The sequence below is a fragment of the Podarcis melisellensis genome, assembly GCF_964234715.1.
Source record: "Podarcis melisellensis genome assembly, chromosome: 6".
Classification (NCBI taxonomy): Eukaryota; Metazoa; Chordata; class Lepidosauria; order Squamata; family Lacertidae; genus Podarcis; species Podarcis melisellensis.
In genome coordinates, this window is record NC_138538.1 from 25,909,534 (window position 1) to 25,936,137 (window position 26,604).

Here is a 26,604-nt window from a genome sequence, read left to right on the forward strand (position 1 = left end):
CTGAAATCAAAGAAAACACTTCCTTCCCAAAGCACCATGAACTCTAAATCTAGTTACGGTTTCACTTTGAGATAGAAATGAGTTAGCAGCACTCTGCAAGCAACTTGGCAGGAACATGTCAAATTCCTGGAAAAACAGACTCTGGGCAAAACAGGCTACCTTAATTCTTTTTCTTTTATATTTTGAAAATGGAAAGTAATTTTGATACAGGGAGCTTTTGTTAAGAAGCAGGATTATGAGGGCTTATTTGTTTGCTACGTGGAACAAGGAAATCAAGATTGCAGCTGATGTATTTACATTGGAAGCTGTTTACAGAATTGTATTGCTGGTTTTATCAAATGCACCAGGGTTCGAGGCAGGTACTGAGCCCCATGATAATGACTTTGGTTTACAAGGCCTTAGTACTTAGAACAGAAGGCCAAATTTTTGCTCTCACTAAGCCCCTGATACAGTTCATACCCAGTGGTGCCATGAAGGCTAGGATACAGGTCTAAAGTCCAGGCCCTGCAACTCTGAAGGTCCCCAAACAATGACAGAGAAGAAGTGGTTGGAGAAGAAGCAGCACCATGCAAGTAAGTGAAGCATCCCACAAGCAGCTAAGACTGTAGCAGAACACATTTCCTCAGGATGAAAGTGTCAGTGAGCTCAGCCAAGCACATTCCACATTTTGAGCTAGTGAGCCAATGAGGGCACCAGAGCAATGTAAGGGTGTGTCAACCCCACTTTCCAGCATTCTCACTAAGCCTGTGCCCCTAATCCTGTGGAACACCCTCCCACCAGATGTCATCAAGGAGATGAGTAACTATATAATTACATAACCTTTAGAAGACATCTGAAGGCAGCTCTATACAGGGAATCTTTCTCTTTTTTTAATGTGTAGTGTTTTATTATATTTTTATATATGTTGGAAGTCACCCAGAGTGACTGGGGCAACCCAGTCATGTGAGTGGGGTACAAATATGATGATGATGCAACAACTATGCTTCAATCCTGGGGCAGGACATAGAGGAGCAGCAAAAAAAAGAGGCCGGGGGGGCGGGTAATTCAGTTCTAGGCTGTATCAACAGAACTATAGTGTCCAGGTCAAGAGAAGTAATAGCACTGCTCTATTCTGCCTTGGACAGATCCCACATAGAGTACTATGTCCTGTTCTGAGCACCACAGTTTAAGGATATTGACAAGCTGGAGTGTGTGAAGAAGAGAAGGGTGGCCAAAATGATAATGGCCTTATGAGGAATGGTTAAGAGTGTTGAGTAGACAAGTCTTAGAAGAGAAGACAAGACTTGGAGGTGACATGATAACCTTTGTCCAATATCTGAAGGGCTGTCACGGTGCAGCTGTCACACAAGCAGTAGAATGTAATTCCATGGATGAGCACCGACCAACATATTTGCAACTGCATTCTGGCCCAACTTGAAGCTTCGGAAGAATCTGTAAAGGAAGTTCCCTGTAAAGCACATTGCAGGAATCCAACCTGAATGTAGCTAAGGTGTGTGTCATAGCAACCTTTTATCTCTGACATTCTTCCCCATAGGAAGAATGCTTTCATTTGTGATAGACGATCTCATGCTTGGGAAAGCAGGCAGCTCTTCTTCTTCTTCTTTTGGTACAATGCAGTCATAGGATTTATGCCTCGATGAAGGTCATTAATGTCAGGAGAGATTTACTTCTTTTTGCCAAAGGTGAGCCCAGCTGAACTGTCAACAGTCTACTTTTTGAAGAGTGGCAGGCAGAGACAACTTAGTTGACCTGCCTCAAATAGGGACTAGTGATACCACCAAATTAGACATTAATGAGCCCGCAACAACAAAAATTCTAGGCTTGTAGTATTGATATATATTCAAAGGAGACCCCTTTCATTCCATCTCTTTCTCAGAATTTAACTTGAGATTATTTCGAGTGTGTGTGCTGATTTTGTGCCCATACAGTGTGCATTCATCTGCTATGCACACTGGCAGCCACAGTTGGCACATGCTCAGATTGCTTTAACCCCTTACACTCAATTAAACTGTGTTTGATTGCTGAGATTTACTCAAGCTTTTTGCCAAATTGGAAAGGCAATTTGCAATACTACACCTTTGCTCCAAGTAATCAAATTTTGCAGAGAATTTCTAAAGTTTGAAAAGGTAGGTATGCCTCCCCCCCAAGGGTGTGCAGCATGTAAATGGGAAGTTTAAAGCAATTCACACGTCCGGCAGTTTATAAAAAAAAATGAAGAGCATTGTCTCATGGATGCACCATCTTCCTTTACCGTAAGCACTGCAATTCCCAAATGGCAGTGTGAGTTGTATCCAATTAAGAACTTTGAAAATTAGTCAACTTCAGGGGCAGATCTTCTATGAAACTCATGAAGCTTCAGCTTCAGGGCCTCTCACCCCAGAGTGGCCCCAGACTTGACTTTAGTCCACAATGCTTAAGAATTTTGGGTTTAGTAGACTCAATCCAAATCACATTGATTTGAGTCAAATTGATTCATTTTTTAATATATATATTTCAACAATCCCGAAGTTTGAGAGTCAGTAGCACAGACATTGTAACTGTGCGGTGATCTGTCGTGGAACAACCCCATTGAAGAAGAAAACAGTGGTTACCGAGACTTTGTTGCTAGTTGTGAAGAGGGTCCCCAGAATGTAAGTCCACCACTAGTCAACTTATATGTGCTGCTCTCTGATCATTCTGATGGCTGTTGTTATTATGTTTATCACTGTTATAATTTATTTATTTACTGCCTTCTAAATAACCAAGGCAACATACACTGAAGACAATTTTGGAAAAACCAGATAAAAACACAAAACCAGCAAATACATTTAAAACCATACTAAGTAGACACTGGTGGTTCATAAAACCCCATTTATCCAGTTGGAAAAACCTGTTGGAGTAAAACTGTAGGCCTCTTATACCCTTAAACTGGGTTAATTTTCATTTAAGATGAATGCATGGCAGCTGTAAGAAGTGTGTGCTGCTGCCAGCACATGTTGACTGAGAGCAGGGAGAAGAAAATGTCCTACGAGGGGAGGTTGTATGTCCGTGAGAGGGAGGCTGGCATTTGTATCTTCTGGGACCTCAACCATGAACTCAGCCCTCTCTCCCTCCACTGCCCATCAGGTTTGCCAAAAAGTTTATAATACTAGTTAATTAAACAGGAATTGTGAAGTGTGTGTTAAATGATTCCTCTATTTTGAAATGTGTATTTTATATTGAAAGCTACTCTAGATGTTGAAATGTATATTGATGCATTTTTTGTTTGTTTTAAATTTCCTTGATGGGTTTAAAAATTCACATAAATAAATAGCAACCCTTTATTTCAGAGTATCAATTTATTGTAGAGTAATTGCAGAGTATCAATGAACAATATGGATAACCCTTGTTTCATAGTGTCTTAGAATGCAACAGACTAGAGATGGGAGCTCAGCCATTATCTTTCATTTTATAAATTTTGATCTAGTGACCCTAATTACCCCAACACTGGACTACTTAACACAGCTATAATGGGCAAATAATTGTTAACTGATTCACAAAAGCAGCAATAATCAAGGCTTCAAAAAAGAGAAATGCTTTAAAAATCCACCAGTCATTTAATTAGCAAAAGGGGGAAAACAGTCAGGAAATATAGTCCGCTGCCTTTATTTTAATCTTGTGGGGTTCATCAGTGCTATCCACATAATGCATGGATCTACAGGTGTGCTTGAAAAGCATTTATCATTCAATATTCACATTTGTCTCGAAGAAACTGAGTCAATGGTGGTTTCTAGGTGGGCGTTAGTTGTGGAATCAGCATTCCTTGTACATCCAGGCTTATCACAGCATCCATGCACCATTGTTGACTTGCCAGATCATAAAAAACCAAATTCAGACTCGACCTTTATGTGGAAAATGTAATAAGTTGGGGGGAAATTGCCAATGACCTGTTTCTGATATCTGAACAACAATGCTAAGTCCAGTCTGGAAGGACCCAATACTTAATGCTAGGTGAGATGTAAACCGTACAAACTGCCAATGGAATGAATGAGTGTGCTGTTGTTTCTTGTTTGTTTGTTTTTGTTTCTTAACCTTAAATGCTTAAGCAATTGAGCTCACTTCTGTAGCAGCCACCCGATAATCCCTAGTTTATTCTCTCAACTGGTCTGCTCCAGCTATGTGTACAAGGCTGTGACAAGCCTCAACATATAAATAGCTCTGTTTCCAGGGTTTTGGCTCCCAGAAGAAGTAAAGAATTGGTTTCTTTGTTTTGTTTTTAAGCCAAGAAGAGATGCATTCCCCAGAGGGCCAGAGTTCAGATGCTGGCAAGGTCACAAATGCAGTGATTTCTTAAGTCTCCCCTTTCCCTGCTCCTCACTTGTCAGTGTCACAAGACCATTTGGATTTTGTGGCATGAATAAACATTTGCAGCTTCTAGACTCAATATAGCATTGGAATTAGGACAGAAGGGTTAGCCAGGCTGTGTCCTGTGATGGGAAGTACACAGAATTGATTGCAACCTATGTAGGGGAGGGCAATGTGATGAGGCTTATATTGGAGTTACCATAATAATTTGCATGCATTATAGTGGTGATTAGGTGTAACCTGCACCAGAAATACCCAATTTCAATGTAAACAAATAACCACTTAGAACAAAGCATATTGTTGAAGCAAATCTGTACATACATACTCTGGGGAAAACATAATTACTCTGCATCTAAGATTATTAACTATCTTTCCCCCTCTCCTCCCCACTTTCTTTGTCTCTCCCCACCCCCACCCCCTGGCAAAAACTGGAGCTCTAATTTAGCCTGGCCTGGAGCTGTCCAAGGTACCATTGGATCCCAGCCTGACTTCTGTACAGCTAAGGTCATTTCTCAAAACTGAACAGTGGTTCTCTTGCTGGTGGTAGTCTGTGGAAATCCCTCTAAATGGGATGTTTTGTGGTGGGGTGCAAGCACTGGCGGAGGAAGAGGAGTGGGAGGGGCACACCGCCCCTGGCAGTGCAATCCCGGCAGGGTGCCATCCCGGCTGCCTGCCTGCACTGGGCGCCCCGCCCTCGCTGGTGACACGCCACACCGCCAGTATGCACGCCACATCCCTGTGGGTGGCGCACCAGCCCCACCCTCTCCTGCTCTCCACCCCCCGGTGCCAGAGCATGAAGCTCCGCCACTGGGTGCAAGTGGCTTTAGATTTGCAGGATCCAAAACCCCATGGAAACCATGAGAAACTTGCTCCTAAGGCTACTTAGCTGTGCCTGCTTGGAGCTGACAAGAAAAGCAGAAATCAATCCCTACCTTCTGACCTGGCCAGTCCCTGCCTTCAGGTATGATGGTGAATTTGCTGCTTCACTCAACTGCTCCCTGGATGGGTTTTGTATTGCTCTATTAGTTCTCCTCTTTGATCATACTTGCAGTCAGGCTGATAAAAGGGTAGGTTTTCTATCACTGCAAGCAACAAGGTAGCTACTGTATTGGTGGATGTTTGGAGCATGTTCATTCATTGCTAAAGTTGACCTAAACTTTTAAAAATGGGCACTGTGCAATTCATTGTGTCTCCCAACATGTTGTGTCCTGAGGGCAGGGCATATATCATGTAAGTGTGACCTTTACAAATGCAAGTCTGACGGTTAGAAAAACAAACACCTTCAATCATTTGGGAGGAGGGGAAAAACTCATAGAAATTCTTGTTTGAAAAAAACCAATAATCAAAATACAAATTATTGGGGACCCACAGTATGATTTACTGGGATCAAATCACACAATATTTACCAACTATGGGGTAGGGTATATTGGACCATGTATGATACATGGCAACTACTGAAATAGAGGGAGTGTTGCACTCTTGCCTAGGTAATGCACTGACACCAGTGAGAAGTTCCCAAACAGCTATTTAAGAAATAGCTGGAAAAAGTGATCCAGTTTAGGACTGTCTCAAAAAGCAATCTGCCCCCACCCCCCCTGCCAAGTATACACAGATCAGACTCAGAATTGGTGAGCATACTTCACTTCAGGAGATGAGGATCAAGTCAGTTCATATTGGACTCCTCAGTGATCAAATTCTCTGCCACCCCTCATTTGGCAACCACTGGAACTGGATGTTAGAGAGGACTCAAGAACCTAAGCATCTGTTTTTTAATACCTTCATTTCTCTTTCAAAAATCTTGCGGCAGGGGATTAATTTTGTCATGGGAAGTAAAATCCCATATGTATTTTTATTAGCACTGTTGCTTGCAGGACAAGGAATGAGTGTTTATTTTATACATCAGCTTGTAAAATTCCATGGCACTTTTTCTGAGCCATGTCCAATAGGCAAAGCATGGAATGCAAAGCCAGGCACTTTTAGATGCCATTGAATTCAATGGGAGATGGTTAAGCCTTTGCATAACACCTTCGTTGATATCAACAGAATGCAAAGCTGCTCACCTTTAGCTGGAATAAATATAAGAAGCCACTTTACACTAAGTCAGAACATCAGCCCATCTAGCTCAGCACTGTCTACACTGAACAACAGCTACTCTCCAGGATTCAGGCAAGGAACATATGCAGAGATGCCAGTAACTGAGCCTGGGACCTTCTGCATGCAAAGCAGGAGCTCTATCTCTAAGCTTCCCATGGACCACTTAGTGTATTTGTTGCCTGCAGAAATCTCTGCATAACAAAATGTTTGGCATTGATCAATCGGTAGCACATTTCCTGATTAAATCCATTTGTTTTAGATAATAGAATCAGCCACATTTTGCAACCTTTCCCCATTCTCATGCCACCCAGGTGCATTATTTAACATTTCATACTTTCATATTCAAAGGATTTTGTTTAGCTGTTTGTTTGGCATGCAATATGTTCCTCCTAATATAAAATAGTGGTTTCTTCCCCCCGCCCCAAGACTTTCTTATAACCTGTGAATTTGATTTTTGTGAAGCCCTTCATAAAAATTTGAAGATGTGTGTATATTAACATACATTGATTTATTCACAGTGTTATATTACATATAAGCGAGGATCCTGTAATATCAAGAAAGGTTAAGGGAGCAGTAGAGCGTGGTATATTTTATTGACAGTTCCACCGAAATTGAGCCACCTTTATATTGAATTTGGAACACAGAAAAGAAATTAGCTGGTAAATAAGTCATGAGGTTTACCTCTGAATATGTGTGTACATTTGCACAGTGGCCATTGATAAGTATAATGGAACTTGGACAGAATTTCAAAAGGTGTGCTTTAAGCTTGTAGCTCTCCAAAGGGGTGTTAGTAGCTGCAGCAACATATTTATTCATGAATATTTGCTTGGGTTTGTACTAAAGTGCCTGCTTTCTGAGGTGTATAGCAACTCTGAAAGCCAAGGACAGTGATCAGAAGAGGAGGAGGAAGAATCAAGGAGAATTGAATAAGTGGTTTCTGGCTTGCAGCCGATGCTTTCTCAAATATAGAAAAGCACTGAAATGCATAGCAAAGGTTTATTAAACATTTCACTGTTTTGTATTTGAGAAGCACTACCTGTAAGCCAGAGGCCATTTAGCCCTAATGAAACGTAATGAAGTTAGGGTTCTTTCATATCTTCTTCTTCTTCTTCTTCTTCTTCTTCTTCTTCTTCTTCTTCTTCTTCTTCTTCTTCTTCTTCTTCGATCACTCATAGCTGAGTAAGATTGTCTTCCATAAACATGGTTTTAACAGTGTCTGTAAGTGTCTGTAGAGGTCAATTCTGGATCCACACGTCCTTCCACAGTGGAGACCTAGGTTTCCGGACGGGAGATGATCATAGTGAAGGTTTTCCAAGCATGCCTTCCTCTTAGCATGTTTCTCCCTTTTGTCCTGAGTTTGAGCGTCTTTGAGTCCCATGACACTTTTGTTAAAGGCTATTCTCTAATCGGAGCACTCGCAGGCTAGTGTTTTCCAGTTGCTTGTGTTTATGCTACATTACCGTCATCAAGACCCAGCATTGTGTGGCCAATGTCCTATGTGAAACATCAGCTATGAAAAGTAGCTGCAAAAGTAGGAAGATACCCACCCCTTTGTTGCCAGCTCATTTGAGTTGGGGAGCTTCCTCAAGCTTGGTTAGCGAGAAGCTTAGAGATTGCTCATCTTCCTTGGTCCTAAGAGCTTTCCTATGCCATACCTGTGTCAGTAGCTCAGAGGCAACCTAATTCCCCAGATATGTACAAACCAGCTATTGTATGAGCTGTGGTTGCTACTGGAATGGGGGGGGGTCAAATAAGACACTTTGAGGGGTGATTGCAAAGGTGCAAGGATCTTGCTTAACACAGTCCCAGTCAGATGTGAGCTTTTTAGATAAACAACTTTCAATCCATATATCAAAGCACTATGAAGTGGAACATTTGTAATCTAATTAGGATTGATAGCGAGATTGCATGTTACCAGACCAAACTGGTCTTGGATATCTATGAGACGAGTAAATTTAGCAAAAAGCTTTGGGTCAATCTTGAGATTTATTGATAAATAGCATCATTTTCTGACATTTCCCATTAACCTGCTAATATGTTGCAAATCACTACCAAAAAACAACAATAAAAAAATGCCCTGTGACATTTATGATAGCATGTACAAACGGTGTAATTATGATCTGATGAGAAGAGCCGCCGGGTGCCAAGTTATCTAACTTAGGACAGTTGCATTCGTATCACATCTGTTGTATAGATTTTTCCAGGCATTCTAATTGAAAGCTAGATCTTTATGGGAATAGGAAAGGGAATTAGTAAAACATTACAAAATTACACAAGGCCTCTGATTTTCTCTTTCCTTCATTTCAGATTACATACAAGGCTGTCGGGTCCCTAGATCCCACCGCTGACCTGTCTAACCAAAGAGGGAAGGTCTTCAAACTAAGGAATGAAACGCATCATCTCTTTGTAGGGCTGTATCCAGGGACTACTTACTCATTCACCATCAAAGCCAGCACAGTGAAGGGCTTTGGACCCCCAATCACCACAAGGATTGCAACTAAAATTTCAGGTACTATACTGCAAAGAAAAGAGAGATTTCAGTTTTCACAGGGGTACAGACAGTGGGGTAGTCCTCTAGAAACTCAAAGCTTGGGTGTTGTATTCAACTGGGAATAATCTTGGGGAAATACAGGCTTTTAAGCCAATGTTGGTTATACTCGGAGTAGACCCACTGAAATAATTGACATTACTCACTTAGGTCCATTAATTTCAGCGGGTCTACTCTGAGCGCAAGTTGGACACAACACTCAGTTTCTTCATATCTGCTCTAGCAGTGAAACTAGTGGTACAACAAACCATCTAGCACTGTCAAGGCTAACAAAGAACTAGTCTCAAAGGAAGCTCTTCAGCATTTGTGAAACGTGGTTTTTTCTCCCCCCAGTCAAGCACTGCTTCCTGGATCCATTTACCATAAGCCAGGGATTGCTCTTGAAAAGATGCAAAGCATACACTCTATCACTGAGCTTTGTGCAATCTCAGTTTTCACCTGCGGAAGCTCCTAGTGGTAAATGTCTTTGAGATTTATGACTAAATTATACTAGTAGATGAAAAATGTTTGCATTTTCACCCAGCGAGGTGGCATAGTAATACTACCTCCCTAAACATTGGATATTATGAATTATAAGTGATTGCCATATAGAACTCACTGTGCAAAACCTTTTGCCCATCCCCAGCCACTTTCTGCTTAAAACATTTTGTGATTGGGGCTCATGGGTGCTTTTCTTTTGGGGTGTAAATAAGAGCATGAATATTTCTTCCTGGCTACTAAGAAGGCTTAATCCTGGTTGTGGCCTGTGTAAAGTTCTGTTAATATCACTCCAAGCTGTGTTTAATATCATAGGTGGTTTGCTAAATTTATGGGGAATGGAGCCTTGTGGGTACCCATTACATGGATCCCATACAGTAAGGGATGTAACTCTGAGATGTGTTTAAAAGTCCAGCAAGTTTTAATTGAAGAACTACAAATTCCCTTAATTGTATCACTCTACTACTACAGTTTTACATTTATTGTACAAATATATATGTGGATAGAGGGGGAGAGATGGGTTTAAGAGATGGGTGAGTAGGTCAGTCCCAAAGTTCTCCACAGATTGGCAACCATAATCTGTTGGTGGGCAGACCACTCATTGGCATCTCTCAGAGTTTCCCTCCAAAGAACCCCAACATGGTGTTTCGATTCTCCCCAGTTTATCAAGCTGTTTGGGAATGTAGTACAGGAATTTACAGAATGGCAACATGCTGGAGCCATTTGTTGGATAAAAGTCTCTGGCAAGAGATCAGCTGCAAGTCAAGATCTGAAATTGCAGGGAGAGCAGAATAATAAATAATTTTCTTCTGCATCCCTTAAAAGCATTATATAGGAAGCTGAGCAGAATTCAAGCAAAGAATTGCTTGGTTCCAAACCCCTTTCATTCACGGATGGGACCAACATCCAAGAGAGGAACCCGCTGGGGAAAGGGGAGAAGGCAATTTCTGTCTAACCCTGCAGAACTCAATGCTGTTTTAGAGAGTCCCTCAGCTATTTAGAACAGATTTGTAGGGGGCACAACAAGGGACTTAGTGGGGAGGGAGACTTGGCAGATGTAGATATGAGTGTTTTGTGAGTAGCAATCTGTTTGGGGGAGACTTCTCACAGTGGGAGCCAGCGGCGGAGCGAGCCAATTGGGTGCCTGGGGTGGTGTGTGTGCCAGCTGCCCATGGGGCAGGGCAAGCCGGGACAGGATGCTCCATGGAGCCTCCGAGGAGTCTGCCTGCCTCTCCCACTCAGCTGCCCTACAGCTGAGGGGGAGGCAGTGGGCAGACCATTTAACACAGCTCAGAGCCAGGAGAGGCATGTGGCTTGGACGCACTGCAGGCCCCGTGGTGAGTGCCACCTGGCATTTTGTCACCCCCCTTAGTGGTGACACCCAGGGCGGACCACCCCTACCGCACCCTCCTTCCTTCACTGCTGGTGGGGGCAAACTTGGGATCCCAGTCATTTTCCCTTCAAACTTTAAACATAGCCAAAGCTATACTAAGGTGTCCTACAGTACTAAGGTTGAAGTCAAGAGTGGCTAAAAATAGCTTAATGTCCAGCTCTTCCTAATTGCTTTAAAATAGCAATCAAGTGCCCAGGTCATTGCCATCCAAGAATTAAAATTGCAGTGTTGATTCTCAAATGTCAATGTACCGTGACTAGCTTCAAATCTCATGGCATGAAAGACATCATATTTAACCCATGGATCTCCCCTCTACTCCACAGCACCATCAATGCCTGAATATGATGCAGACTCTCCTCTGAATGAAACAGAGACAACCATCACAGTCTTGCTGAAACCTGCACAATCTCGTGGGGCACCTGTCAGGTAACATTCTCTTCTCTTCTCAGCTCTCTCTTCTCCCTTCTTTTACAAACATACAACAATACATGCTTTTTTATATTAAAACATGGCTTATTTTAATTCCACATTTTAGTTTTCAGTGTGGCTAACAGGAATTGCAAATTTTTTTTAAATTAAAAAAATAGAAACAACAACAAAAAACCACTAATAAAAAAAAGCAAAGATGCAGAGTAAAGCAGTGGCAAAAGAAAGCAAAGGTAGAAACACAATAAATCGTCCATGAAAAGCTTGGAAGAATAATGTAGCAAATGTCCTTCAGGAAAGGGTAGGCAAACTAAGGGCAGTTCTGTTTCTTCTGGACTTCCTGGACATTGTGTTTCAGAAGATGAAAAATTCTGTTTTGGAGGCATTTGTTTAGCTCTGAGTAAAAATTTGTGCCCAGTTTGTGGACCAAAAACTGACTCCCCGCTACCACCAAAAGTGTATGTGGGAGGAACCACTTACTATAAATATATGTGGAACCCTATTTTACAAACTGAGAGTTTGAAGAATGTGTCCTGTCTAAAATGTTCTGAGCTAGGCAAATCTTCATTCTGAACCACATAATCAACAAGAAGGTTCAGAGAGGACACTAATCTGCACTGGTGCTTTTGCTAACCATACTTAGCACCAAACCACAGTTTGTAATTATGGATAGCAACTTAGGTATGTATGCCTAAGGACTTCAGTATTTCCAGTGGATATTTTGAACTTTCTGTGAACAGTAGATCCCCATACCATAGCCAATATTTGTATATGTTGTTTCCAACATATGTTGTCAAATTCCACTTTCTGTCAGTTACAGCCATCATGGCCAGTAGTTAGGGGTGGAGGGAGAAATACATAAAAATGTCTGCAGGGCACCAGGTTGGAGAATGCTGGAATATAAAAATATACTTCTTTTTTGTTGTTTAGTATATAGGAGGGGAAACTTGTAGCTTTATTAAAAGTAATATTCTCTGGTATTCTAGATACAGTACTGTATAACAAATGTAACTTTAGCTGACTTTGAGTGATTTTAGAAAGATATTTAAAAAGAGAATATTCCAAAAAAATAATAATATTTAACAATATTTTTTTCATATTTCATTTTACCATCTGCTGTCATAAGCGTTGCTATTTTCTTTCTTTTTTATTGAACAATCTTTACACTCTTCACTTTTTAAAAAAGTCAAATTTACCACACTTTTCCTATATTCAATAAATGTCTCTGTGGAAAAATGAGGCCATTATGAAAACCTTTCTGAGAACACACACACACACGGGGACACACACACAAATTATTATTTGACTTATTATTCTACTTATACAGAGGTAATTGAAATGTCACAAATATTATATACATTATTTCCAGAGTCTGATATTTCTATTACATTAATAATATTTTCCTCGCATATAGGACACAGGTTCTTTTGAAAAGTTAACCAGGGTCATGGAAGACTTTTCTTTCCTCAACCCCTACAAAAGTTTGCATAGACCTGAAAATACACCTCTAAGGAAGAGAATGCAGTAAATAGTTTTGGTTCTGTGGTGATGGTGGTGTAATCTATAATTTAGCAATTATAAAGTATCTAAAATTAACCAAACACGGTATGTATATTCATTTGGTAATTTCCAAGGTGGCTTCAAAGTAGTAAACAAGTGTAAAAACAATTACAAACACACACAATTAAATACACAATAAAGCAAATTTTCAAAACATTGAAAGAAACTACCACAATTAAAATGTACAATAAAACATGCTGTCAAAACAGCACAACAATAAAAACCAGTTACAATATTAGTTAGAAAAATTAAAACAGGGAATTCGAGACAGGGAATCAGGGAGATGCTTATTTAAACAGGTGTGTCTTCAAGATAATTTGACATAGAGGTGAAAAAAACAGTATGAACCAGCAGAATGCCATCATCTCTAGCTAACAGGGTCAGTGGTCAGGGATGATGGGAACTGTAATAATAATAATAAAAAAAATTATTTATATCCCGCCCTCCCCAGCCGAAGCCGGGCTCAGGGCGGCTAACAACAATAAAACAGTACAAAAGTACAACACAAACAATACTCTAAAATCATTCATTATAAAATTAATTCCCAAACATCTGGAGGGCCAGAGTTTGCCTGTGCCTGCTCTAGTAGGTAAGTGTCAGGCAGACTTACAGAGAGCCCCTACTTGAAAGTCTATGACAGGGGCTAATAGCACAATAAAAAGTCATTTTTGTATCAGACCTAGATTTTCAACAGCCTGACTTCCAATGAAAAACATATCCATTTGCTTCAGAACACCAGGTACATTTTTGAAAACTGACTTGGTGGTATTTGATGCCTTCCCTGGTTTGGACGCAAATGCACTTTAACAAGAATTTCACTGGCAGAAAACTCTAGCTTATAATTGCCATATAAACCCAGCTCACAAACTCCCATTCCACCGTGCCACTATCTATTATATATGGTAGTAGCATCAATGCTACTAAATGTTCTGAATGCATAATGAACAATCTAAGGAGTGTGAAACTCCTGTTAAGTAATATTTTGGAGGCAAGTTCATTATCTCCAAGGTAATGTTAGTGTCAGATGTTGATCATCTAGCTGCTGCTGTAGATCAACACAAGAAGTAAGCTAAGAATCATTGCATTGCTGAGATTTCTATGCAAAACGAAATTGATATTCGCCACTGATGAGGCATGCAAGGAAGAGCTTAGTGCCAGAGCAGGTTCATCATACAGCTCTCCATTAATTTTGAATGACTTCTTCATTCTCTGTTTGTCTTCTCGGTGTGTGTGTGTGTGTGTGTGTGTACATTTGCTCTATACAACCATTAAACAAATACAGGGGAAATATGTTTACAGAGAACGGGTAGAGAATAGGTAACGTAAAGGTACAGGTGGAAAAGGACAACGTGAATTTTCTCTTGTTCTGCATACATCTGTTGCCGTTGATCTGTCGCATACTGATATCACTCAAAAGTAGAATCCAGAGCACAGCTATGTGGTTATACTGAGATTGAACTCCCATAGTGGCAAGGAGCAGCTGGACACAGAAGGCCTGGCCTGACCAGATGACCCTCCGGGCAAAATTAAGGTGCCCTAGGATGACCTGCAGGACACGGGTGGCGCTGTGGGTTAAACCACAGAGCCTAGGACTTGCTGATCAGAAGGTCGGTGGTTTGAATCCCCGTGACGGGGTGAGCACCCATTGCTTGGTCCCAGCTCCTGCCAACCTAGCAGTTCGATACCATGTCAAAGTGCAAGTAGATAAATACCGCTCCAGCAGGAAGGTAAACATCATTTCCGTGCGCTGCTCTGGTTTGCCAGAAGCGGCTTAGTCATGCTAGCCACATGACCCGGAAGCTGTACGCCGGCTCCCTCGGCCAATAAAGCGAGATGAGCGCCGCAATCCCAGAGTTGGTCACAACTGGACCCCATTGCCATCTGCCGCCACTGCAGGATGGCTGCAGCCTTTATGCGCTGTGCCACACCTGGCCTGGAGTTCTTGTCAGATCTCACATCTTCCCACAGTATCTTATAAGGGTTTGTTTAGGACAGGCATCCCCAAACTCGGCCCTCCAGATGTTTTGGGACTACAATTCCCATCATCCCTGACCACTGGTCCTGTTAGCTAGGGATGATGGGAGTTGTAGTCCCAAAACATTTGGAAGGCCAAGTTTGGGGGTGCCTGGTCTAGGGGGAGGGGTTTGATCCAGGGGGAGGGGTGTATTCCATGATCCAGAGCTGCCATGTCATTGGGCCATGCAGCAGTGATTTGCTGTGTACAAGCACTTTGATTCTCACCCACTCCTGATTGTGTCATGTAGGCATATGGTTTGTTTCCTCTAAGCCTTGGATTCTACTCATGGTTTGGAGAGAAACAAACCAGGAACACAGCTATGACTCTGACTTGTTTCATCTCCCATCCAGCACATTCAGCAGCACGAGAGAAGCAAAATGCTTGTGTGAATTAAACCATAGTTTGCTTATGAGCTATGATTTTTTGTTATGTGCAACTGGGCCATTGGCTATTCTGTAGCCTGTTTACTGAATCTGAAGAAATTGCTTTCGAGGTTTTCACTATCTGCTTTGATTTTCACCATCCTGAAAAGTGTGGTCCCATCTGTAAATTTGTCTTCTGCACTGCTCACCCCTGACTCCTGATCATTTATGAAAAAAATTGCTGTGGGATCCCACAGCAGATTCTTTAGATCAGGTTGAGAGCCAAGTCTCTGCTTAGACAGAGAGTTAACTCTGTGCATCTTTTCAATGCTTATATCCAAGCCACCTGGTTCACAGTGTACCTAGATACATTTGCACCTCAATACAAAGAAAGGGGAGATGACTCAGCTCCACTTCTGCTGCTGTAGACTGAGGCATTTCAGGACTTAATTATACCACAGGTATATAAATTACGGAAACATGTTAATGTTCCCATGATTAAAATTATAGAGGGCCTAATTGAAAAAGCATAAACTGAATTGAAGAATTCCTAATTATAGTTTGCTTTGCAGTGTTAATTTTCCACCATAATGAATGCATAATTTCTTGGAACTAGAAAAGGGGGCTGCTGCATTAATGCGTGGGCTGCAGATGGAATGAGGGGATTATCATAAATGCACAGCAAAGATACAAAGGAAACCACAGCGGCAATTATGGCATTTCAACCAAGAATTCTTCAATAGTTCCCCTAAAAGCAAAAGCAAGACTTCCAAGAAAGCATGGGATGGGCTCCACATATACAATACCAAATCTAAATTTGAGGATTTTTATATTTGCCTGAGCAGCGATGTCACGCTGGCCACGTGACCCGGAAGTGTCTTCGGACAGCGCTGGCCCCTGGCCTCTTGAGTGAGATGGGCGCACAACCCCAGAGTCTGGCAAGACTGGCCCGTACGGGCAGGGGTACCTTTACCTTTACCTTTATATTTGCCTGTCTATTCTGCACCCCAAACCATGTGGCCCCTTTGGTAGAAAAATTGAAGATAAAATATTTCAGAAAAATCAGTGAATATTTATAGGAGAGGTTAAGAACGTATTCACATATATAAATAGCAGAGTTTTTATATTTGTCTTTCTACTTTTGGAAGCGCATGATTTAGGTAGGCAAATTAAAAATATATAGAACAGAGCTTGGGGGGAGTTTCAGTTAGTCTTTGTTTCATAAAAGGCTCTCTTGGTTTTGTTGCAACAGACTAAGTTGGCTACCCCTCTGAAGATCATTCCAATTTCATTTGTAAGCAGGGCCCTTGCTCCAGTATTGGGAGCTGGCCTGTACTAATGTGCAATCAGTTGGGGGGGGTGTCTTATACAAAATACATATGCTATACAAATGGGAGGGCAGAAATTTAGTAGGGTCATATGCTCCACTCTAAATCTTCTGATCTTCCTTACAGCTCTTAATGTTGATCCTACGCCCATTGTATAGGTGGTCATCCCCTTGGTCTTTTGAAATTGTAGAGTCTCCATACTAACAATGCTTTATTCCATTGGCGTGAATTACCTTTTGGCACATGCCCTGCATATGTCTATTTTAGCTTTGCAGCTTTTCCCACTACATCTGTAACTACATATCCACTTTGTAACATACCACAGGTAATATGCACATATTGGACACCTTAGCTTTCAAATCTAAGGAAATCTTTTTCATTATAAAGCTTGAGTTTCCCCAAGGCTGTTCATGATTGTGTTATTCTCCTCTTTATTTCTAATAATATAGCTGTTGTTGCTGTTGCTGCTACTGTTGTTGTTGCTGCTGCTGCTGCTGTTGTTAATTTATATCCCTCACCCTCATCCAAAGAAGTCCAGGGCAGCAATATTACTGTTACTATTGTGACAGAATAACATTCATTGAAATCAGGTTGTTTAGGCTGATATGGTGTTTGCTTTTTCTTCAAAATACCATATATTTGACACCTCTACCTATGAGCTTTGCACATGCAGCATAAGTTCTGGAATTTCCGCAGTTGCTATAAGCCACAGTGGTTTCTTTCAGACAACTTGGCTAGAGCATCTCCAGTCTCTGCTGAGTATTTGTTGTGATTTGTTTGTGGGGAGGTTACACAACAATATTCACTCAACAATTACAATTCATCCTGATTTGCTTAGGTAATAGTTGTGCACCTTCCCATTAATTATTCTTTCATTCCAAACTTTTTTGCACATTTCCCTGTCACTTTCCTAACTGCAAATGTCTATGTATGTGTATGTATGTTTAAGTGGATTGGTCACACCCAGGCAATAGAGCATTTTAATGGTGCAAACCTCAATTTTTGGTCCTGCAAAATACTGACAATCTGGACGCAGCCAGTTTTTTGTCAAAATATGTCATCTACAAAATGTTTTGGGAGATAATGTGAGCTTTGTCCCACATTCCTGGTAATGCAGGCTATGTGAACACAATTTAACATGCTGTATGGATGATAAACTCCAGTGTAACATTTTCATGCATATTGATCCATATGAATCATAACATAAAGCAGCCTCAGGGGTTTTAGTGTGTTGCATACATATCAGCTCTTGTCCTTGGATCTTTCCTTGTCACTCTGAAATAAAGCATTGGGTACCAAAAAAAAAAGACTAGAAGATCGCAGCCAACAAAAATCTGCTTAATGCTCAATGACATGAGCACCTTTTGGTTGCTCTATTTTGCAAATCAAATGAATAACAGGTGGTTCACAAGGGGAAAGGCACCTCTAAATCCACTAGCATAGCTCCTCTCACAGCAGGTCGTAGCTGTAGACAGTCATTATCTTTAATCTGCCAGCAAGGAGTAACATCGAACTGGAATGATAGGGGCCATGGAGGCAGCAGCTATTATGCCTAATCTGTGTCACAAGGCAGGTCAGGTTTATGGAGAAGACTGTGATGTTAGAACATGCAAACTTGAGATGTCCGCTGCTGCTTCTCTCAGTTCTCTCCAGGTGATTTTGATGTAGAAAAGTGGAACAGGGAATTTTATGCTACACTATAAACATGTATTTTATTGAAAAGCTATATAATTTCACTCACCTCGTGTGTGCTGTACACAGGTTCAGGTAAAATGAATGTGTAGAGAGAAAGGTGAGTATTAAATTCACTGCCCCTGCTTCAATTGATTTCAGGTGATTTCCCCCTTCTGCTTCAGCCCTGTATGACACAACCTACAATGTTCCCCAGGTCACCCCAACGTTGTGCAAAAGCTTTCAGGGGGTTGTGGGAAGAGAAGGGAAATGTCTGCTCTCTGAGTTGCCTTCTGCTTGTACAACACCGACTACACTTTATTTTGTTTTCAGTTTTTATTTCCTAATCTTACCTGATCCTAATTTTCATTGCCCCGTTGAGCTGCAGTATTAATTTATTATGATAAATTTACTTGGGTTGACTTGACTGTACACATTTCTCCGAAAGGGATTACACATCCCACTTTGTCTGCTTGAAATCCTTGAGTAGATTGATCAAAGATAGCAAAAGAATTAGAAAATTGCATGAATGCAAATTACTCTGAATACTTTGCCACAATTTTAGAAATAGGCATTTGAATAGCATTTCTGAGCATCTCAGCAAAATGGTTGTTGCATTTATAACTAGATTTCTGACATAATCCAGGTTTTGAAAACCAGGAAGTTCTTTATGATTACCTGTATAAAAATCTCCTTTAGTTTGAAAGCTTTTTGTCTGATTCTTTATGGATTAATTTTATTCTTGAGAGGAATCAAGGTTGTTGGGATTAGAAGAGTGTTTGTATAAAGGAGGGAGTTGTAGATCTCTGTCCCCTCCTCCCCTGAGGAATATATGCTTTAAAAACAAATTTGGAGCACTTTTTCTCCCAGACACTTCTGTTTTAACTCCAATTTGGGCTCTTTTAGTTTTTAATGTGTTCTCTGTGGCTCCATTATGCAATTTATTTCATCGTTTTTAAGAATGCTACATGACTAATTGAACAGTTATATCTTAAAAGTCTAAGCCACCCTCTGAAGACTAAGAGTTTGTAAACTCTGTCGAGGTTTCTTTGAAAGGGACTTCAGTTTCATAAGTTTGCCCTGCAGGCTGCTTAACTTTCAGAGCCAAAGTAATTTGTCCAGTTTGAAGGATTATAATGTTGGAGTATTCCTTACAAGTGGGAAGCCAAGACTCATTTTGTAAAACATTATTTAATTGGAATTTTTGTTTGTACTGCATGCATTGGCCTGTTTCAGAGTGGCAAGGATATGCACATTAGCAGGGAATGTTTTTTGAGTAATTGTACTTGACTCCTTGGTAATTAAAGGTAAAGGGACCCCTGACCATTAAGTCCAGTTGCGGACGACTCTGGGGTTGCGGCACTCATCTCGCTTTCCTGGCCAAGGGAGCGGGTCTTTGTCCGAACCAGAGCAGCACACGGAAAGGCCGTTTACCTTCCTGCTGGAGCGGTACTTATTTATCTGCTAGCACTTGCTTTCGAACTGCTAGGGGGGCAGGAGCTGGGACTGAGCAATGGGAGCTCACCCCATTGTGGGGATTCGAACCAACAACCTTCCGATCGGAAAGCCCTAGGCTCAGTGGTTTAGACCACAGCACCACCCGCACCCCTTGATAATTAAAGGTAAGGTAAAGGTAAAGGTACCCCTGCCCGTACGGGCCAGTCTTGCCAGACTCTGGGGTTGTGCACCCATCTCACTCAAGAGGCCAGGGGCCAGCGCTGTCCGAAGACACTTCCGGGTCACGTGGCCAGCGTGACATCGCTGCTCTGGCGAGCCAGAGCTGCACACGGAAACGCCGTTTACCTTCCCGCTAGAAAGCGGTCCCTATTTATCTACTTGCACCCGAGGGTGCTTTCGAACTGCTAGGTTGGCAGGCGCTGGGACCGAGCAGCGGGAGCGCACCCCGCCGCGGGGATTCGAACCGCCGACCTTTCGATCGGCAAGCCCTAGGCGCTGAGGCTTTAACCCACAGCGCCACCCGCGTCCCTAACCCACAGCGCCACCCGCGTTTTAACAGGTCCTTGATAATTAGGACCTGTTAAAAACAGGTTGTGTCTGAGCAACACATTAAACCAGAGTATAGAATGACATAAAGAAGCCTAGGGAGGCAATGGGCTCTTGTGGAGGATTCAGCTATCATGGTTACTAGTTATGATAGCCCTGTTACCGCCATTAACAGAGTCAGCATGCCTTTGAGTTGCTGGGAATCACAAGTAGGAGAGGATGATCTTGCTCATGACTTTGTTGATGGGTTTCCCAAAGGCATTTAGCTAGCCACTGTAAGAAAAGAATGGGCTATTCAGAAGGTCTCTTGCATTTTCTCATCACTGCTTTTATTATTATTTTAGCTTGCCTTAAAAAAACAACAACATTTTTTTTAGAAGAGTATGTCACAGAATCATAAAAAGGAAACAATGATTGTTCCAACAAGTGAGCTAAATGTTCGGATTCTTTTTCTTGCTTTAGCTGCCACCCATTGTTTCCTACAATAACACTGGCGAGACATTACTCGAAATGTTTTGGGCCCGTCTTCCTGCCACAACAAGCTTCTGAAAGCAGCTAGAATGATGGGCTACTGGCTGTTCCCAGGCCTTCCATCGATCTTTCCTGTCTAACGAGACAAAGAGCCAGCCTCATATAGACAGCTGAGGGCAGCATATATGAATACTCTGATGAGAAGAGAAGCGACTTGCAGTGATACCTTTCTCTTTGTCAAATGGGCGACTAGTGTTAAGACTCAAGTATGTCTGCCTCCGCTGCCAAGTCTGAGAGCTGTAGGAATGACAGAGGGAACAAGACGCTCTGTGGCTACATTCACATGGCAGTTTATTCTGATTTCCTGTCGTTTCTCTAACTTAATTTCCACAGTATAGTTGAACTTTTACACAGTGTAAAAGCTGCTTCCAGAAATATAACAGAATATTGTGCAAGTTGTTGTTGCTGTTGTTGTGGTGGTGTGTGCTGTGTCTTTCTGCTGTAAAATATGTATTGGCCCAAATGTACAATCGCTTTATCTTTTTGCATTCTCTGATGTATTAATAAAACTCCCATTTGACGAAGCAAAGTACTGTAACAGACACGCATACTGTATGTGCTTTGATGTGAAATTGCTCTAAAACTGATGGGTGGTCTTTTGAAACTTGACATGACTGCTTACCTTTTTATAGTTGTGTTATTGAATAATTATGCTATTTGCTGGCAACATGCTATAGTTAATAAAAGTTAATTTGAGGTTTTTTTTATAGCTACTGGCTTGTCTGCACTGGCAACTTGCCTCTGGCTTACTGCTGCAGCTATCGCTCATATCATGTTTTACTACTGATCTTTTGTAAGCCATTTTGTGAGCATTTTTGGTTACAGAGCAGGGTAGAAATCCTTCACATAAATAAATGATTATCACTGTGGGGTTTGCACTTCGTGAGCAGTAGTTTGGTCATAATTTGATCAGTTTACTAGTGTTTCTTTTGAGATTAGAAATACTGTCCAATTACATTTAGCATTCATTATTGGGCTGTGCCTTGGCAGAACATGTCCTAGGCTTTCAGGTGAGTGCACCATGCTTCTAGACTATGACATCACATCGCATCACATCACATCCTGGCTGTGACATCTTAGCACTTCAAACCCGACAAGCCACACTTCTGTTGTGATTCACCCCCTTGGACCTGGGGTATGGAAGCTGGTTTAAACATTTTTATTTTTATTTATTTTTCTCCTTTGCCTTTTACTTTGACATGTTTCATCCCTATAACTCCAGCCATGCTTCTGGTGCTTTAGGAAAACTAGGAATGTGCTGTTGCCTCCACCCTGTTAGACTTACACAAGTATGGGGGCGTGGACTTCCATCTGATTTGAGATTTTTCTATATGCAGATATTTGATTATTATTTAGATTAACATTTTAATTTCATGTACTTAAAAAAATTATTTACTGGATTGGGAATTCTTGGTTTACTCAAACAGAGTATTTTTTTGTGAAGCATTTTGCTTTGATTACTCACATGGCCCGTTCATCCTCAACTTGTTGAATGGAGCTGTTCTTTCTCTCTCTTTCAGTGTTTATCAGCTTGTTGTGAAAGAAGAGAGGCCACAGAAGTCACGAAGAGCTGCTGACATCATTGAGTGTTTCTCTGTTCCAGTGAGCTACAAAAATGCTTCAAATCTCGACTCTCCGCATTACTTTGCAGCTGAGTTGAAACCAGTCAACCTTCCTGTCACACAGCCCTTCACGGTGGGAGACAACAAAACTTATAACGGCTACTGGAATGCTCCACTTTCGCCACTGAAAAGCTACAGTATTTATTTCCAGGCACTCAGTAAAGCAAATGGGGTAAGTGTTTAACTTTCTGGCTTCAGCCAGCCTCGTAATTGTCATCTCTGGCCTGGCTGGGATGAACTCAGTTCCATCCAACATTTTGTTAAGAATAAACCCTCCGGATTTCTAAAATAACATATCGGATGAAAACTTTATAACACTATTAGTCTTTAAGGTGCTGCAAGGCTGCAGTCATATTTGCACCATACATAGGAAGTGCATGGCTTCCCTCAAAGTATCCTGGGAAGTGTAGTTTATCCCTGACAGAGCTGTAATTCCAAGTACAGTGGTACCTCAAGTTAAGTACTTAATTCGTTCCGGAGGTCCGTTCTTAACCTGAAACTGTTCTTAACCTGAAGCACCACTTTAGCTAATGGGGCCGCCAGAGCATGATTTCATCCTGAAGCAAAGTTCTTAACCTGAGGTACTATTTCTGGGTTAGCGGAGTCTGTAACCTGGAGCGTATGTAACCCTAAGTACCACTATACCTTAATAAACTACAGTTCCCATGATCTTTTGTGGGAAGCCATGTGATTTCAGTGTGCTTTAGATGTATGATGTGGATATGATCTCCTTGTGTTTATCCTCTGACCCTTTCCTGGTTCCTATTCCCCATTGCCATATATTCCAATCGTCATTGGTTCTTCTACGAAGTTAAGAAAAGCTTGCATAAGCCTAAAATATCTGATGACAACTGATTTAGGCCATGCAACAAGAGAGGAGGAGTGGCGACTTACACAGTTCGGCACCCCACACTACTGAATCATAATTGCAAGGCTGCAGTTCAAACCTCCTGCTTCAAGGAATACTGTTTGAAAATAATGAATGCCTACACTTTTAATATGATGTAATCTTCTGCATCTATATCTGCCAGGATAGTCCATTTGCCAGTGTGTACCCCAGCCTTTTGGATTTGTTTAGAGCAATTACGTAATATGCAGTTCAGCTTCAAACAAGAAGTGGAGCAACAAATGTAGAAAGTTACCATGGTTTCGTCAAGCAGCATTGTTTGCGTTCGGTATATTTGTGAGGGTGGGGTGGATCTGTGTGGGAAATTAATTTGGGACAATTGACTTGTTTTGGTAAAAGAAGCTGATTGTATTTCTCCCTCTCTGACAAGTAAGAAACTTGGCTTAGAATTTTGTTTTGTTGTTTTCCTTTTTATCAAACTCTGACTCATTTCTGGCTTTTGGCAAGCCCAAGGAGCAAAATTCACACCATTCAGAAAACAGGTGCTTTGTATAACAAAGCCAAAGAATATTCTGTTTCACACATGTTCTATTTAGATTAACTTCTGGGAGAAACACCAGATAGCCCAGCTCCCTCATAACAGCCCACAAGAAGAACTCAAATGAGCGTCTGTCTTATCCTACACCCCAATATATGCGCATACACAGAAATATAGTGTTGCATAACAAAAGGCGAGAGAACTTGTGATCTAAATCAGCTGCAGTTTACCACATTTGTTATATAACTGGCTATTAATTGTGCTGTTTTTCAGTGCAGCCCTCACAGCTAATGGTAACAGAGATAATGAGAACTTGGAACTGAGCTCCAAGTGTAACAGTGAAAAAAATCTTACACTGCTTTTATTGCTGTTTAATCCAGTAGCTTTTAAAGTGCTCAATTAATTTATTTCAAATAAAATTTTAGCAAAGGTTTAGAATAAAACAAAAATTTACCCCCCCCCCCCATATTTGTACACCTTTTTCATTTCCCATTGGACACCTGTAGAATAACACATGACTAAATTATAGTTTGTGGAGTTGCCAAATTTGGAATTGGTGGATTCTTCTTATTTATTTATGTATGTATTGTTAAAACATTTCATGCTTTTGAAAGCCTGGTCAAAAAGGTTCACCACGCCTGTAGTTAGTACCTGTGATGAGCAGAGATAGTGTGGGGCAAGAGTAGCCAATATAACCAATGCAGTGATAGACAACAGTTCTCATCTTCTCTGAACACGGCCTAAGTTTGCGAGGGCTTCTGATAATAGAAAGAAGGGTCCAGAGCTCTGAGCACCAAAAGTGTTCTTCCAGGATGTTTTATCAAATATTCCACTACTCAACAGCCATCTTTTGCTGATTCTTAGTTGCCTGTTGGAAGCGCTCTCTCTCACTCACTCACTCACACACACACACACACACAATCCAACGAAAAAGACAAAAAACAGAAAACCTATCTCCAGATGTTAAAGAGTATTGCACTTTTTCTTAATGCCCAGTGTGGTTTTGGCCAGAACAGGCCGTTCTTGAGGGCTTCTCTGTTGGAGGGCTAGTCATTATTCCCCAGTTCTGAGACTGATAAATTAGTGGGAAGATTTTCAGTTGCTGACGTGGAGGTCTAAAATATTCCTAAAGCTTGCACAAGTAGATATAGAGGCATCTTTTTATCTAATCCAGCCCATGGAGAACATATTTGCCATAAGAGGGTGGTATTGAAACTGAACAATATTTTCATCTTTTGAAATTACTGCTCAGATATGGTGATGTAGAAATTTCATTCTGCAATGCCATGCTGATGCTTGCAAAATGTGCACAAAACGTATCCATATTAATGGGGCCCTGTTTCCTACAGTAATTTATGCAGTATTCATTACACCAGAGACTTGTACATGACAGTGTAAAAACATAAGTGGAAAGGAAAGCCTGCAGCCTATTACTGCCTGAAAAAGTAACTTTTCAGAACCACAAAGGCTTGCTATGTTGCGCACGTGTTCATGGGCCATATGGGTGTGATCTGTGTCAATAAATAATGCAGCGAAGGGGGGGGAGAGATTCTGAAGACTGGCAGTAGCACATATTTACAGTGAATTAGGTATTACTATTATTAGAAAGGGTGATCCACAACATAAAATCACAATATATAAAGCACAAAATACATAATGAAAACAAAAAAGCACAAAGACAACCCAATAATAATATTAATAATAATAATTTATTATTTATACCCCACCCATCTGGCTGAGTTTCCCCAGCCACTCTGGGAGACTCCCAATTGAGTGTTAAAAACAATGTAGCATTAAATATTCAAAAAAATTCTAAACAGAGCTGCCTTCAGATGTCTTTTAAAGATAAGATAGCTGCTTATTTCCTTCACATCTGATGGGAGGGTGTTCCACAGGGCAGGTGCCACTACTGAAAAGGCCCTCTGTCTGGTTCCCTGTAACCTCACTTCTCGCAATGAGGGATCCGCTAGAAGGCCCTCGGCGCTGGATCTCAGTGTCTGGGCTGAACGATGGGGGTGGACCTGCCCCCCCCATTTTAAAAGGACATTGGATGTCAATCAGCCAAAGGCCTGGTTAAAGAGAGCAGTTTTTGCCTGGCATCTAAAGGTGTACAATGAAGACGCCAGCCAAACCTCCCTGGGGAGAGCATTCCACAAATGGGGAGCCACTGCAGAAAAGGCCCATTCTCGTGTCTCCATTCTCCAGGCCTCTTTTGGACTTTTCTGCAGTTCCGGGAACAAGGAAGGGAGTAACCATAATCTAAAAATACCTATGTCTACTAGCCGTGATGACTATGCTCTGCCTCCATGGTTGAAAGTAGTAATGCTTCTGAATAGCAATTGCTGAAAGCCACAAGAGACAAGAGTGCACTTGTGTTCAGGTCCCGATTCCAGGTTTCTCACAGGCATCTGGTTGGCCCCCTGTGAGAACAGGATCCAGGACTAGATAGGTCATTGGATTCATCCGGAAGGGCTGTTCTAACGTTCTGAGGAGGAATCAGAGCCTGCTGTCAGTTAAGTTGGGCTCCTTGTCTGAACAACCACTCATACTCATTAGATGTGCTTCTTCAGGACCTTCTGATCTCCTCCCATTTGGTGGTGTCTTTAGGCCTGAACGTCAGGACCCCACAGACCAGAAGCCCCCAAACAAGCCCTAGAGATAGTCTACAAATGATGGGGATGGCTGCAAAGAAGTCCAGCTTTCACATCTGGCATGCAAATATGGGGGCTGATACAATGTATTGCAACATACCATCGTGTAAAATATTACTGATTGTATGTTTGTGTGTGTTTGCAGGGGACATGGCTACCTTTAACAATACATTATCAATGGCTTGCATCCAGTGCTGCACATGTGGAGGTCC

The 26,604-nt window shown here is 41.5% G+C and overlaps 1 protein-coding gene across 17 annotated transcripts in view; it reads left to right on the top strand.

Annotated features, from left to right (window-relative positions):
- Positions 1 to 26,604, top strand: part of PTPRT (protein tyrosine phosphatase receptor type T) — a 591,983-nt gene that overhangs the window by 449,358 nt on the left and 116,021 nt on the right. For all 17 annotated transcript variants that reach the window (XM_081916619.1, XM_081916633.1, XM_081916621.1 and 14 more), the window contains exons 10-12: positions 8,725 to 8,926; positions 11,159 to 11,261; positions 22,255 to 22,528. In XM_081916619.1, coding sequence (XP_081772745.1) covers positions 8,725 to 8,926; positions 11,159 to 11,261; positions 22,255 to 22,528 — 579 coding nt within the window. The remainder of the gene's footprint in view (positions 1 to 8,724; positions 8,927 to 11,158; positions 11,262 to 22,254; positions 22,529 to 26,604) is intronic.